General features: G+C 47.6%; 1 protein-coding gene across 1 annotated transcript in view; it reads right to left on the reverse strand.

Moving 5' to 3' along the window:
* Nucleotides 1–562: 562 nt before the first annotated feature.
* TRPC5 (transient receptor potential cation channel subfamily C member 5) overlaps nucleotides 563–14,497 on the reverse strand; it is a 61,103-nt gene continuing 47,168 nt past the window's right edge. The window contains exons 7-10 of the mRNA XM_062006595.1: nucleotides 3,538–3,744; nucleotides 3,342–3,383; nucleotides 1,990–2,079; nucleotides 563–1,297 (exon numbers count right to left, since the gene is read on the reverse strand). Coding sequence (XP_061862579.1) covers nucleotides 563–1,297; nucleotides 1,990–2,079; nucleotides 3,342–3,383; nucleotides 3,538–3,744 — 1,074 coding nt within the window. The remainder of the gene's footprint in view (nucleotides 1,298–1,989; nucleotides 2,080–3,341; nucleotides 3,384–3,537; nucleotides 3,745–14,497) is intronic.

Here is a 14,497-nt window from a genome sequence, read left to right on the forward strand (position 1 = left end):
GGGGCTCTAATTCAGTAACAATTTACAATATGAATAAACAACCTGAAGAACCACACATGGCCCAAAGAGTCAGAGGTCATATTGCTTAAAGAAAACCAAAAGCCAGTTACCAGCTGAAACCTTTCCTAAAATGAGATGTTCAATATGCTTCCCAGGCCCCTGCCAAGGCCCTGCTCACCAGCTGCTCATGTTGGTGAGGAACAGGGAGCAGCAGGCTGTGCCAATGGTGTGGTGGAGGGCTGGGGGTGAGAGGGGATCACTGGGGACATCTGCCCTCGGCCACCAGCGTGTCTGAAGCCTTTGGGGTTTGAAGACTGCAGCTGCATCCAAAGGGATTCCTGTGGTTTATAGTGACCTTACACATGGCAAAACCTTCAGTGGTTGTGAGCGTGAAACAAAGAGTAAACCAAGAAAGGTGCAGATGGCTATAAAATAGACTAACATGAGTAGTTTTACACTGTTTTTTTTCTTCACCTGTGGACAGAAAGGAAATGATGGGCCAGAGGAGAGCAAACAATGAGCCCTGGGTGGCTGTTTGCAGTGAGTGTTAAGATAGCTTTACTTATAGCCGAGTCGTAACGTGATCCTCTTGCCCGTCTTTCCACTGGTTTATAAACAAGTCACAAGCCTCTCCCCATGAATCAAACACATCCTCTGACGAGTCTATGAGTTTGGAATTAGAGGAACAGATACTGGAAGCACAGTGAAGGGAGCTGGTACAAACCACAGGGCACTCCTTGCTCTGTCCTGTACGTCTGCTGGTCCCGCTGTAATCCACCTCATTGAGGTTAATTTCACTTTTGGAACAATTCTCTTCTTTCCCTTTATCAATCTGAGAATATTTAATGTCTTTCCACATGTAGTGGGGCTGAATAATTCCATCTGAAATAGTGTACATGGGTTCTGCATTTGGTTCAGGAACGTGGCCGTTCATCTTGGAGAAGAGCAGCCCCAGTCTCTTGAAGGATTCCTTCTTGGAGCTGGAAAGTCTCTGAACCCTGTTTCCATTCCGGACAAAGGAGCGTTTACTGATCCCGTTACTTTTTGGCTTCTCTTCCCCCATGTCAATCCCAGACATGGTTTTAATTAGAGCAGATACATTGAAGTCCTTTTTTTTGTTGGCTACATTGAAAGACACGCTCTTGGCTTTGGATTTGTCTCCTGCACCATCCTCATTGGTTTCCTCCTTTTGGGACACCTCCGTGCTGCTGGTAGAGTAACTTCTCCTCTGGGGCTTCCTGTTTCCTAAGAGGTCAAGAACTTCGTAGCGGAAGCTTGAGATGTCCTGTTTTAATTCCTAGGGCAAAAGGAGAAGTGAGTTATGCTCAGCAGCCTCCTCTGTGATGGGAAAGAATAGTCACACTCCCTTGGAGAGCTGCTCGTGCTGATACCTGCAGGATCACCATGTACATCTTCGTTACTCAGGGACACACCAAAACAACTGCACTGGAAATCTTGAGAAGCAGAGACCTCACAAGATCTTTGTCTCTGAAGGCTGTGGTGCTCTTGACCAATGCCCTCTGTCAGCCCCATTTCCCCCTCCCCACAAAAGAGTCAAATAAGACAGCTGTAGAAGAGGGGGCACCCTGCTGACATTTAGAAATGCAGCAGGAATCCTCTTGAGGTGACAGGCTGAGCTTAACTTTGTCAGTTCAGTCTCCTTCACATCCATTACCCCAGCCTCATTCCTTAGTGCTGTGTGGAGTGGGACTGGGAAGGTGATGCTGACTCAAATCAGGTACTTCATTCCTACCATTTTCCAACACTTGTCTCTATAACACACAGCACATTAAAATCTGGGATGTGATCATAGGAGAAGACACTCTAATAATATTCTCTGCTCAAAACCCCATGCACATCATCTGTATTCCCAGCACCAGTAGCAGTCCCATTCCCACAGCAGCTTACAAACCATTTTAACTTCTGCCAACTCTGCAAGTGGCTACTTGAAGGAACAGAATCCATTAGTGTTAAGGAGTAATAAGTTACCTTGAAGTTTTCTTCAGTCAAACCTTCATTGGTCTTGGAGGTTCTTATCATCGCTGCCACGTATCTTTTCACAAGATTTCTTATCACTTCCTGGAACAGGAAACAATGGGAGTGATTCAGCTGCTGCTGCCACCAAACTCTGGTCTTACTGCATTTCACCCAGTCCTTACTGACAGTGACCATCCTGCCTCTGCTGCCTGAAAAGAAAATCCCTCACCCTTAGAAAGAGAACCCTTCCTGTTAAACACAACCAGCCTGATCCATCTGGAACGGCCAGTTGGTACCTACAGTGAGCAGGTATTTTGTGCTGGTTCTGTAAAGGGAAAAGGCATTGAGAAAACACTTCTTGATGTTCTTAAATGTCCTCAAGCCATTTAATCTCTGCTGCTGAAAGTTTGCAGGATGATGGATCCCATGTGGATGCTGTGGATCCTGCCTTGCTGGTTGGAGATTGTTTATCAACACACAGGGAGGTTGATCTCTGTACACAGAGGAGACTCTCCCAAACCTTCCCTTTGTTTCCCCTTTTTCATTGACAGGGTAACAAGTCTGAGCAACACCAAGCACGAGGATGGTCTCAGCACCGAGGTTTTACTGGGAGGTGTTTTAACAGCTCCTGCTGTTGGTACCCAGAAGCTGTGCTGGGAGGTCAGGAAGTACCAAATGTCTGGTGCCAGTGTCTGTGTAACTGTTCTACATCCATTTCACATGAATATTCTTCAAAAAGCAGGAAATGTCTTCAGTAAGAGAAACAATTCATGGCTTTTGACAGTATAACCCAACGTGGCACCTGACATTCTGGAGGATTTCTTTCCTTCCAGCATGCTGGCATAATACCCCACACTGAATTCAAGTACTGAAGCTGCTGGGTTTGATAAGGTTGCATCATTTGCAGCTTGACTTTAATGAGTACTTGGTGACAGGCAGGCTGAGAACAAACAAAAGCAGCAAAATCCAACAAAGAAACCATTCCTCCTTCCCCTGCTGTCCCACTCAAAAGAAAACTCCAACCTCTGCTTGAGCTGGGGATGCTGTACAAAAGTATAAAGAGCAGGAGAGGAGCAGTCCCAGAGTGTCTAAAAATGCTGCAGAAAGGGTTTTAATCGGGATGGCACCTTTGACTTCAGCAGCCAGCCTGTTACCTGGCACGTTTTCCACTGCTTCAGCGTGGGTGAAAGGTTGGGAGTGACTTACTGACCCATCCCACCTCTAGTGAGGAAATGGTTTAATCCATAAGCCAAATCCTCTCAGAGGCCCTGCATTTACCAGCACACATGCTAGAGGCAGGCAAGGATCAAGGTGTTAGGAAATGAGCAGGAAGAAGTAAAAACTTGCTGTGCTCAAGAGTTTACCTGGTAGTGTTGATTCTGAATCAGGTTGTCAGCGTGTCGTTCCTGCAAAGAGAAGGGCACAGAAATGTCACCTGCCTGCTCCTGTCTTCAGAGCTCCTGGTGGCTCTGAGCCAGTTACAGTTCAGCAGCCTTTGACTGCACCAGCAGAGCCATTGCCCTTGAGAAAATGGGAGTATAAAACCATGCAGCTCCTTACTGTGAATGTTTTGAGGTTTTCATGCCTCTTCTGTTCATTGTCAGAGTCGTTGCCTGGACACAGCTGCTTGTGAATCCACTTGCAAAGGTACCAGACTGACTTGGGGCTTGGGACGATGTTAAAAGGAGGGGGCAGAGTGGCACCTTCATCAAAGTAACTCATCCAGAGCTTTGTCCGTGCAAACTTCCACTCAATGTCTGCATGGTCCTGTCAGAGAAGGAAAGAGACCAGCAAGGGCTTCAGGCAGGCTCTCCTGGAGCCAGCTCCCACGGCTGAGGAGGACATGTGGGAGCCAGGAAGGGTTTCTCAAGCTGCAGGCAAAGCAGCATCACAGACATTTTACTGTCTGGATTTGGGGTTGGTTTCATTTCTGTTATCACCACACACATTTGCTGTGCTCTGGTGCTCTTCATCCCCCCCCAAAGCAAAGGTAGAAAGTTAATAGCATCATTTTACAGCTGCACAGATGGGCACAGGGTCCACACAGCCACAAGGAAAGGAACTTTCAGCCTGCAAAATGGTCACTCCCCCTCCAAATCTCAGTCCATTTGGGGTTTGGGGAGTCAAGAGGCTGTTCAGCCCAGAAACCAACTGCACCTTTCCTTCAGCATCAGGGCAGAGACATCCCCCCCCTGCCTGGATTCTCAGAGCTACTGCAGCTATCCAAACCAGATTGCAATGCAGTTTCCTGCTAGTTTAACAGTTAAAAAGAATGCCACTGGTTTTGTATGTTCTGCAGAAATTCTGACAAGAGGCAGAAAAGGAGGAAAATAGTTGGAAGCCTCCAAGCCAGGCAGTGCTGCACACAGCTCCCAGCAGTACCCTGCCTTTGTGTATTGGTTCCACTGCAGAGCACGGTACTAAGCTGATGGTTATGACATTTCAGCTGTTCAGCGTTTACATTAACAGTATCTGGTGGGTGATTAAACCAAAGCTGTGATGATGCAGGCTGAGGAACTGCACAAGGCAGGAGAAAATGCCAAGGTGGGATTTCTTCTGAGGAGATTTCAAGCAGGTTGGAACAAGCAGCTGTTGTGGGTGAGGGCTGATGGGCTGCAGCTCTCAGAAACGAGCACTGAAGTGTAGGGCAGGGAGTTTAATAAAATATGCCTGAACATCATGCCCCCCAAAAATTACTACAGTGGCTTTCCAGCTATGCTGCAGTGCTCTGACATGGGTAAAATACACTCACAGCCTCGCAGTGAGGTGCAGCTGAACTCCATTTTAGTGGTGTATTCAAATGATGTGCAGTTCTCGATGTAAAACAACTGCCCCTGTGGCCCAGGAGCACGTCAGGCTCTGCAGATGGTCTGAGTCAGCCCAGAACACTCCCATCTCCTGTCAGCTTACAGGAAGGGCTGGTTTCCAGCCGTAGGTAGACTCAGAGAAGCAGCCTGTGTGTGCCCCTTTTTGCCTCATCCATTATCAGACCCCACAAGCAGGGGGATGGCAGCATCACCAGGAAGCATTAGAGGCTGATGCTGGCAGAAATTAGGTTGTGGGTGGTAAAAAACTACAATTTGCAGCAGTAGAAAGAATTCCCACCAGAAAAGAAAGGAAAGTCCTGTTCATTCTGCCTTTCCTTCTGAAGGAGAGTGCACAGACTCTTAGTTTGGATAGAGATGTATATTTTAAGTCCCTTGTCAATACAGAAGCAGGTGTAAATGTCCTGTTGAGGAGTCAGAAGGGAGAAGGTATTTTGGAGAAGGTTGTGAATCCAACTCTTCTACAAAGGCCCAGCAAGGGTGGAGGGGCAGTTGGTGAGGTGAGATGAGTTGTGGTGACTTGGCAGGGATTTCCCTCAGCACACTACAAAAAGGGCATGTCCTGGGCAGAGGTGAGTTGGCTGTGGGTGTTGGGTGGTGTTTGTAGGGGAGGGCAAGGCAAAGCCATAGCTTGGGGCTTGCAAAGTAGTTTCTGGGAAAGGAGGAAAGAAAAGGGGCTAAAGGAGGATTTCTGCACAGTGAGGTTTTGGCTTGTGTTTTAAAACAGCTTAAGGGGACTCTGTGGGCTTGTGCAGGGGCTGGATGCAGGGTGAAGTTGGATGCTGGATGGGGGAAGTTTTGTGGTTGGTCTGAACAAATCCCTGTTGATATGTGTGTGGGTGAGGCTGGTAAAAGCTGTCTCCAGCCCCACCTGGATTTTTTTCTGTGCAGTCTCAGTCAACAAGTGCAACAGACCCTCTCTTAAAAGACAAACCCTCTGTGCAAGGCTCCAAGTATCTTTTCTTTTCTCTCTCTTTGCTGCTGTAAATTCCCCATGATTTACAAACTCAGCCCAGCCTGATTCTTCACCTTGATGTTTTAAGAACCTGAGCAAATCCAATGAGAGCTCCTGGCAGCAGTTTTATGTAGGAAATTACAGCAAAGAGTCATTTCAGTTTTACTGAGGATGTCTTTGTGTGCCAGGAACCACCATTTTCTTGGTTAGAGCTCTCTTCAGGGCTGTAACCAGTGAAATGTGCACACAACACTACAGCTTTCCCAGCTCTCCTCCCTGGCTTGGGTACCATGAGTACCACCCTTCAGCAACCATTCCAGACCCAATTCAAACCTGAAGCACTCTGGGGTTACAGCCTTTACATCACTCATTGTGTTGGCTGTGAATGTGGCTCCAGGGACCAGCAGATGTGCCCCAGGTGTTTGGAGCATCTTCCCTGTGACTGCAGGCCACTGGGCAGGAGGTTCATTTGGGAGACTGTCTGAGTCTGAGCCTGCTTTGCACCAAAGCAGTTGCAGAGAATTCATGGAGATGCTTTGGCAATTTAAACCCATCTTTCACTGGCCTCTCTTTAAGCCAGGCTGGATTTCACTAGCCTGTCTTTGAGCTTCTGTTGCTCTTGTCCTTGTTCTTGTCACCATTTTCTTTCAAGGACTGCTCATCATTTCAGCTGTAAAACGCTTCTTCAAGGGGCTGAGCCTTCAAGCTCAGAGAATGCACAAACTCAAAGAAACTGGCACTTGGCTCCTCTGTGAGGTAAAAACCCTGTCTCACTCTCACAAAGTGACTGTGTCATCCAGCCACATAATCCTCCTGCAAATCTCTGCCATTCGAAGTGAGAATTAATCTCCCATCCAGACTTCCCCGTGGGACTCTGAGACCATCTCACTGTGGCAGTTGCAAGGCTTTTCTAATTCAGCCCAAGTGATGTATTCACAGATGTGCCCAGCTTTAAATAATTACCTGCTACACTAATTATCCAGGAGAACTGAGGCATTAATCTCCATCTTTCTACCTGTGTAGGAAATCTGTTGTTTACAGCTTGAGAGATGTTTTCTGTAAAGATTTCCATCACCATCTCCTTGCTGGACCATATGGTTTACATCACACTTTGCCAAGCTGCAGCCAGCTCCTCAGCTGGTCAGCAGAGCCCCAGCAATGGGAGACTTCCAGGTCTCTCTACAAGATGGTTCCAGGTTCCTCAGCCTGGAGGGTTGAGGATTTCAGCTCCCCTGTGGCTGGGAAGCTGATGGAGGAAAATGCTGTCAGTTAACTCAGCCATTGGAGCTGAAGCACAGGGCTGTCCCCTGGGAAGCCTTCAGGGCACAGCAGCCTGATCCTGTGACTCTGGAATTAGCCTCCCTGAAAGCACTGGGACAGCTCTAAGGTTACTTTAGCTCCGGGCTGCTGGGCTGAGATGGGTTAGAGCAGCTGCCTGAGCTCTGCTGCTGCACACTGTGGGCCCCTCTGCATTTGGCTGCTGTTCAGCCATGGTACAAACATTCAGCTGAAACAGTGCTGAGATGATGGCAGTGCTGGGCAGCCAGGCACTCACATCTTCACACTTTACCACTGTAAAACAATCACAAGATAATCAGTTACTTAAGCTCCTCTACACAGGGCTTCTGCCCCTTCCTCTGAGCAGCAAGTTCCTGGGATGCAAATCCTCCCCAGGCCCACTTGGGTTGGGTAAGATTCCCATTGTCTTTCCAGCTGGCAGGAAAAGGGCTGTGCTGCCTTTCTTGTGTTTTCTGTACAACAGTCAGCGGGCTAAGCTGGAAATCAGGCTGCTGCCTGTCAGATGCAGATGTCGATGGCTGTGACAACGATGGCTGTGACAGGAGCAGGCTGCCTGGCTGTGGCTGAGTGCTTCAGATGGAGGCACAGGGAGCTTTCCCCTTGTGCTGGGAATGCTGCGTGGTTTCTGCAGCAGGGCTGCTCTCTGCTGCCATCCCAGGAGGTGCCAGCAGCAGCCCCACAAGATTAGGAAGTGCCCATGCTGTAGTTCTTAGGAAGGAAGGAGGAGACATAGCACTCTCCTTTAGAATGTGCTCATGGACATATCTTCTTTGCAGCTGTTGAGTAAGGGAGGCTCATTGCCTGAGCAGCACAGGAGCTTCAAAGGTGCCTTTTTGCTTTGTAATTATGTGCTCTGGGAAGTGTAGGAGAAGACATTAAACTCTGATGTAGTATATCTGTATCTCACGTGCCTCTTTACTGCTCTTTGCTAAGCCCAGAGCAAGAAACGGCACAGCAAATAGATCAGCAATGGCTTGCAAGCAGACTAGCACAAGAAATACACCCTTGTGTGTCCTGAACAGAGAGAACTGCAGAGAGGGGGGCAAGATAGGGTTCATCTTTACAGAACCCGACACAGACAACTCTTGTGCAGTTTCAAAGCTGTTAATTGTGTAATAGATGTTGTTAAGCAAACTGGTTATAACATCAGCAGAGCTGGGGGCTCTAATGACAAACTCAGAGAAGCAAGCAGCAAGAATCCAAGCTGCCTATTGGAAATAAATGCTGTTCTAATACTTTTCAAAGAAAAATACGTCATAGAAAGGGGGAAAAAAAGTCCAGGAGAAGATTCAGAGCCCTACAAAGGCAATGAGGGTACAGATAAGTCAGCTGCAGCTGACAACAAATGACTTTGCTTTTCACACTGAAGGATAAGAACTTAATAGGATGGATCCCAAAAATAATGCAAGAAAAATTACTAAAGGAGGACAATCTAGCATTAGAAAAAGCAATTAGAACAGTGAAGGAATGAGGCAGCCAGAGAAGAGATGAAAGTACTGTCACAAGCCCAAAATCACACGCTGCACTGGCAAAAGCAGCAACCGCTGCCTCAAGCCCACCAGCACAGCTTTGGAGAAGAGCCTCTGGCCATGCCCTGGGGAGAAGCCCTGGCAGATGCAGACCAGCACATACACAGCCAAGGAGCACCCAGATGTGAGGGCAAACAGCCCAGGGAGCCACAGAGCAAACTCCCTGTGCGAGCACGTGGCACAGGCAGACAGGTAAGGACAGGGGATGCTCCCCAGGGCAGCAGCTCAACAGGGGATGGGGGCATTTGTGGCAGCAGCACAGAAAAGGAAAAGGATGTTCACGAAGAGTGGGCAGGTGCTGAAGAAATACCCATAAATAAATACCAGCAGCAGGGTACAAGAGAAGGGAATTCTCAGGCCAGAAAACAGGTAGAGATTTCAGGAAGGATTTTCCCTCTGTGGTAAAAGGCAGAAGGCAGAAAGGCCCTTTGGTGAGGAAATCAAACAGAGCACAGGGGAGAAATAAAACCCCTCAAAATGTCCATTTTTACATAGTAGACTATTCAGATAAGCCATAAAAACTTGCATGTTGTGGATGGAGATCCCAGTCGTGGTCAAGCCCATAAAAGAACGTGCTGCTGACAGAAGAGGTGAGGAAAAGCTGCTTTAATTTCTCACTGTGTGAGGTCCATCACTTCCAGGAGATCAAGGGCACAGCCACTTCAGTGTCAACAAGGCATCCAGCACTGTGACACTGTTTTACTGTAAGATGGAGAAAGGACACAGCCAATGGGGCTCAGAAATTATGGAAAGGAGGGGGGTCACTAGTTGCAATGGACAAGAAAAACCACCAACAGCTTCTCAATTCCCAAGGCCTGGAGCATTCTCCCCACAGCAGGCCCCATGGATCACAGTAAAGTAGGTTTTCCTTAAGTGGAACTTTTTTGTGTTCCAGCTTATGTCCATTACCCCTTGTCCTGTCACTGGACAGAACAAAGTCACTTGACAGGAAAAAACATCCCCCTCCACCCTCTTGACATTCACCTTTCAAATACTTGTAAGTGTTGATGAGCTCCCCCCTCAGCCATTTCTTCTCCAGGCTGAACAGCCCCAGGTCCCACAGCCTTTCCTCATAAGAGAGATGTTCCATCCCCTCAGCATCTTGGTGGCCCTGTGCTGGCCTCTCTCCAGCAGTTCCCTGTCCGTCTGGAGCCAAGAAGCCCAGAACTGGACACAGGACTCCAGATGAGGCCTCAGCAGGGCAGAGCAGAGGGGGAGCAGAACCTCCCTCACCCTGCTGCTCACACTTTTCTTCATGCCCCCCAGGATGCCATTGGCTTCTTGCACATTGCTGCTCACCTTTAGTTTGTTATCAGCCAGCACTCCCAGGTGTCTCTCTGCAGAGCTGCTCTGCAGCAGGTCACCCCCAGCCTGTTGGTGCAGGGGTTTGTTCCTGCTGAGGTTCACTGCTGCACTGGCCATCACCTCCCCAGAAGGACCCTCCCTGCTGAGAGCTGGCTGAGCCTCCCAGCTCCGGGGAATCAGCTTGTTTGTACTTGGAAAATGCATGCTTCAGTGTCTCTGCTATTTATATCTTCCATGTGCAGAATATATTCATAATTAAAAGCTGTATTTCAGGCTTGCAGTGTGCCACATTCCACAATGCAGTCAGGTTATATCCATCAATTACCTTTCATCTCCCACCAGCGTTTGGGATGGAAACAATGATAGCTAATGAGAAGGCCAGGGACTATTACAGTTGAGAGAACACAGAGAACTGTGGTTTTAGTGCAGTTAAATTATTTGAACTGACACTTTTTTTTCCTTCAGTCATATTGCAGCAAAGTTCAGGTTTTAACAGTCAAATAAATCAGAGCAGGAGGAAGGTTGTGCAGACAAATAGTTCTCTACAAAAGTCTCAGCAGGAAGAAACAATGAGAAAGATATCACTAAGGCTTTGTTCTTCTTGCCATCCATCCTCCTTCCTTTATCACCAACCTGATAAGAGCTTCTTTTCATGCTGAAAGGCAGAAAGATAAGGTGCATCTGTGCTGATAATGTTAACTACCTCCAGCCAGGTCAAAATCAAGTAATTAACACATAGCTGTAGAGAAAGGGTGGGTTGAGGGGATGTGTCTAAGCCCAAGGGCTGCAGTGGTGATGGCTCTGTTAGTACAAACCCTAGAACTTGGCTTTATTTCTACTTAACACTATTTGCAGAGCATTATCTTTGCTCATTTGCTGTATAGCCAGTCAGCCTGGGGTTGGACTCTTCCAAGGATGGAGGAATGTCTTAGAATTTATTGCTGGCCTGGTGGGAGGCAGATACAAATGAGAATCAGCTACTTCACTGGGTCTTGCTTTATTTACTTCTTGTTTCTTTTTTCCAAGAGAAATTAATCCCAGGAAGAAAAATCCCAGTTTGGATCCACGTGTGAATTCCAGAAGCCAGTCTGTGCTAGCAGCAGGACGTGATTTCAGCTGGGGATATGATGTCAGCTGAGACAAAGGTATTTAAGAGTCTCCCAGTTTATTTCATGTGTTCTCTGGGGCCATGGGTAACTTTGAGATCTGAGCTCTGGTCATGAATAATCACAAAGCACATTTGATGTTCATTGCCATGGACTCCTATGCTACAAAAATGTTTACCAGCACATGTGGGCACACTGAGCTCACTGGAAGGGTGGTAACACAGTAAGTTCGTTACTGCTCTGAGCTTGGGAGCTGTTTTCACGTGCTGCTGGAATTTCCCTGATCAAAGCTCTGAGACTCTCTTTATCTCCTTAGGCTTTACAACATTCTTGGGCCCATACAGCCACAGCCCTTATATCCCTTCCTCAAGTAACCAGAAGAATAAAAGGATCATTTTGAAAGTTATAGCTAAGGACTGAAGCCATGTACATGTATTCAGGTACCAAATGCTTTAGTGTTCTCCTCTGTTATGGCTGGTCATAAACTGCCTTTCCTCAGGCCATAGGTCATAGCACCAGTGGGAGAAGCAGGTGGCTGCTACCTCTGGAAGCTGTCCTGCTTGCACAGTCCCTGAAATGCAGTGCCTGAATTGAAAAATTGCTTCAAACTTTAAAATCCCAGCTAAGCATCCCCATCCTTTAATATAGCCTTGAGCCAAAAGGGAACCATTGCAAAGAGAGGAGATGGCTGAAGACTCCAGGTGAATCCTGAACCATGCAGGTAGCACTGATTCAGGAGATGAAGCCTCTGTTCCTTCCCCAGATTCTGGAGGAGGGGTCTGCAGCTGAGGAGCTGGGGGCAGAGAGGGGGCTGCAGCACAAGGGATGCAGGTGAGGAGCCACAGCACAGCATCCAGGTTAGCAGACATCTTCCCATTTAATTGGAGGGTGCTGTATGTATCCTGCTTCACCTATACAGTCAGCAGCAACTTCTCTGCTATACTGCAGCATGTGGGAAAGCAAGTCTGTGAAGCACTGATGTCTAAAAAGTCGCATTTCAGAGGCTTCTTAATATAGCTGTGCCCATTGGTCAGTATCAGGTGAATGCTCTTCCCAGATAAAAAAGCCCTTTACCCCACTTGGTAATATTTTCCCTTTTCCCTCTTCTGCCTTTCTACCAGAAGTCCCCTTGTGCAGAAGCACAAGATAATGCTAATTGAGCTGGTCAGGCCTAAATAAAAGATGGGCTAATGCAGGGGGCTGCAACCTCGGTGGTTCCATCTGGATGCTTCAACTTCTATCATGTATCCAGAGCAAACCTTGCAGTACTGCTTCACATGTAACAGGCAGAGAATTATTGACCTGTCATGAGAGGCACTGGGGTGTTAAGTGCAGCACAGAAAACAGAAGCCATCCTTATAAATGCCAGCAAATTCCCTGTAATATCTTAAATGAGCCAGGGGTCATCTACAGATTGCAAGCTCATCTTGCTTTTACTTAAATGTAACGTCCCTGCTGCTCTGAGTAAAGCCTGGAATGGTTTGGCCATGGTGGTGCACAGAGTCAGATAAATATCTGGCTTCTCAAAGATTAAGAACAACAGAAAGGATGAAGCCTCTGATGCTGCTGACAATACTCATGTCAGCAAGGATTTGCAGGATTGGGCCCCAGGATGGAGAATTAGCTTTGCCTAGTCTAACAGCAGAAGAAAGATGCAGCATGTGAAGTCAGAGCACATTGAGTCCTTCCATTTAGAGGCTCTGCAAACATCAGATGAATATTAACAACTTGATTCAAGTCCATGGGTTATATGTAATTAGGCCAAAGCCAGCAAAAAGACAAACAGTTCTACACCTTCAGATGAATACTTCAGCTTGCTAACAAAAAGCAATTAAGCTGCCTGCCAGTCTCTTGCTCTGTGGTAGCATCACAACAGACCACTGCTGCAACATATTTCCCTTTGCTTCCAAATAAAAGCCTGCTGGGGCTCCCCCAGGTGCAGTCCCAAACTCCAGAGAGAGCACCCAGCCTTGGGAATCAATCCCACTCCCCTCAGGCTGTGCTACAGCTACTTAGGAGGGAAGGAGAGAGACAGGGGCCAGCATTTCTCCACACATACCACACTCTGTGGGGAAAAGGAACCCAAATCTGCCTGTCCCAAGGTCCCAAAAGGCTCTGAGGAAGTTCAGGAGAATCTGCAGGTCATTTAATTATTAGAGGTGACATGGGTGGGTGTTGGGAGTGCAGTGACTGAGACTGGGGTAACGAGAGCTGCATTGTGGAATGAAGAAAGGAGCTGTGTTACCTGTGCCCAGAACACAGGGGCTGCACAGGGGATGTGTCAGCTGGGGCACCTGAGGGCCATAAAACTGGGAGACAAACAGTGATCCTGCATTCAGCCAGCAAACCAAAGTGCCATTCACTCCCCTTCCTAGAGCACAGTTGTTTTGCTACACCATAAAAAGCTTGAAGAGATATTAATCCCAGTTCATACTGGCAACAGGAGTATAACAAGGGCATAATTTCCTTTCCTGCTGTATGACAGAGTTAAAGAAGAAATACATCTCAATTTCTCCTAAGAAATCCACATGAATGGCTCTGAAATGGGGCTTGTGAGGTGAATACTTCCTGATGTCTTACAGTAGCTCAGATCTGAGTCCAGGCCTTGACTCTCCAAGGGGACAGTGTACCGCCCCATAACCTGCCACGTGCAGGGGCTGTCCAGGGGTGTGGCTGCAAACAAGTTTCTTGGTTCATAAAATTCTTCCCTTAGCAAAACCACAAAGTAATAACTGTGCAAGTCAGGCAAGCAGAGGAGGGGCAACATTTGGTTTTTTGAGGGTCCTAAGGGTTTCCAAACCCACCTGGACACGTTCCTGTGTGACCTAAGTGGGACCTGCTTTAGCAGGGGGAATTGGACTGGATGATGGCTAAAGGTCCCTTCCAAGTGCACCCCAGGATCCCCAGGAACAGCCAGCAGCACCTTGGTTTGCAGAAATGCCAAACTGGCAGAAGCAGTGTGTAACTTCAGATGCAGCCAAGTGGCCATCCTGTGAGAAACAGCCTATCACATCAAGTGTCCTCATTGCCTTCCCTGTTACTTTCTGCCACTTAGGAATGATGCAGCCATCTGGCTACTCTCAGATAAGTTCTCTTGTCCTTCCCCTTGCCATGGTGACATATTCCTCTCCTGTTGATCACGTCATGGTATTTCCATCACGGCTGGGAAGGTGTTGAGATGAGAGACCTGGCAGTTCATAACACCCAGTTGTATTCTCTGCTGCTTGGATGGGACATTCTGATTTTCACACATTACAGCATCCCTGAAGGTTGGGGGTTGGAAGGAGCTTCTAGAGCTCATCCAGCCCAACCCCCTGCTAAAGCAGGTAACAGCAAATTTGGGTGTGCACGTGGGTTTTGTGTGCTTTGTCAGGGAAATAGAGTGTCTCCCATCACCAGCTCTTGCCAATGGTTTGGCAAAAGAGAAAAATGGCTTGCATGAGAAAATCAATATTGAAACTGCTTCAGGGTATCCCTAAAAATGTATTTATTGAAGTCTGA

The sequence above is a fragment of the Colius striatus genome, chromosome 13, assembly GCF_028858725.1.
Source record: "Colius striatus isolate bColStr4 chromosome 13, bColStr4.1.hap1, whole genome shotgun sequence".
In the NCBI taxonomy this organism is placed as follows: domain Eukaryota; kingdom Metazoa; phylum Chordata; class Aves; order Coliiformes; family Coliidae; genus Colius; species Colius striatus.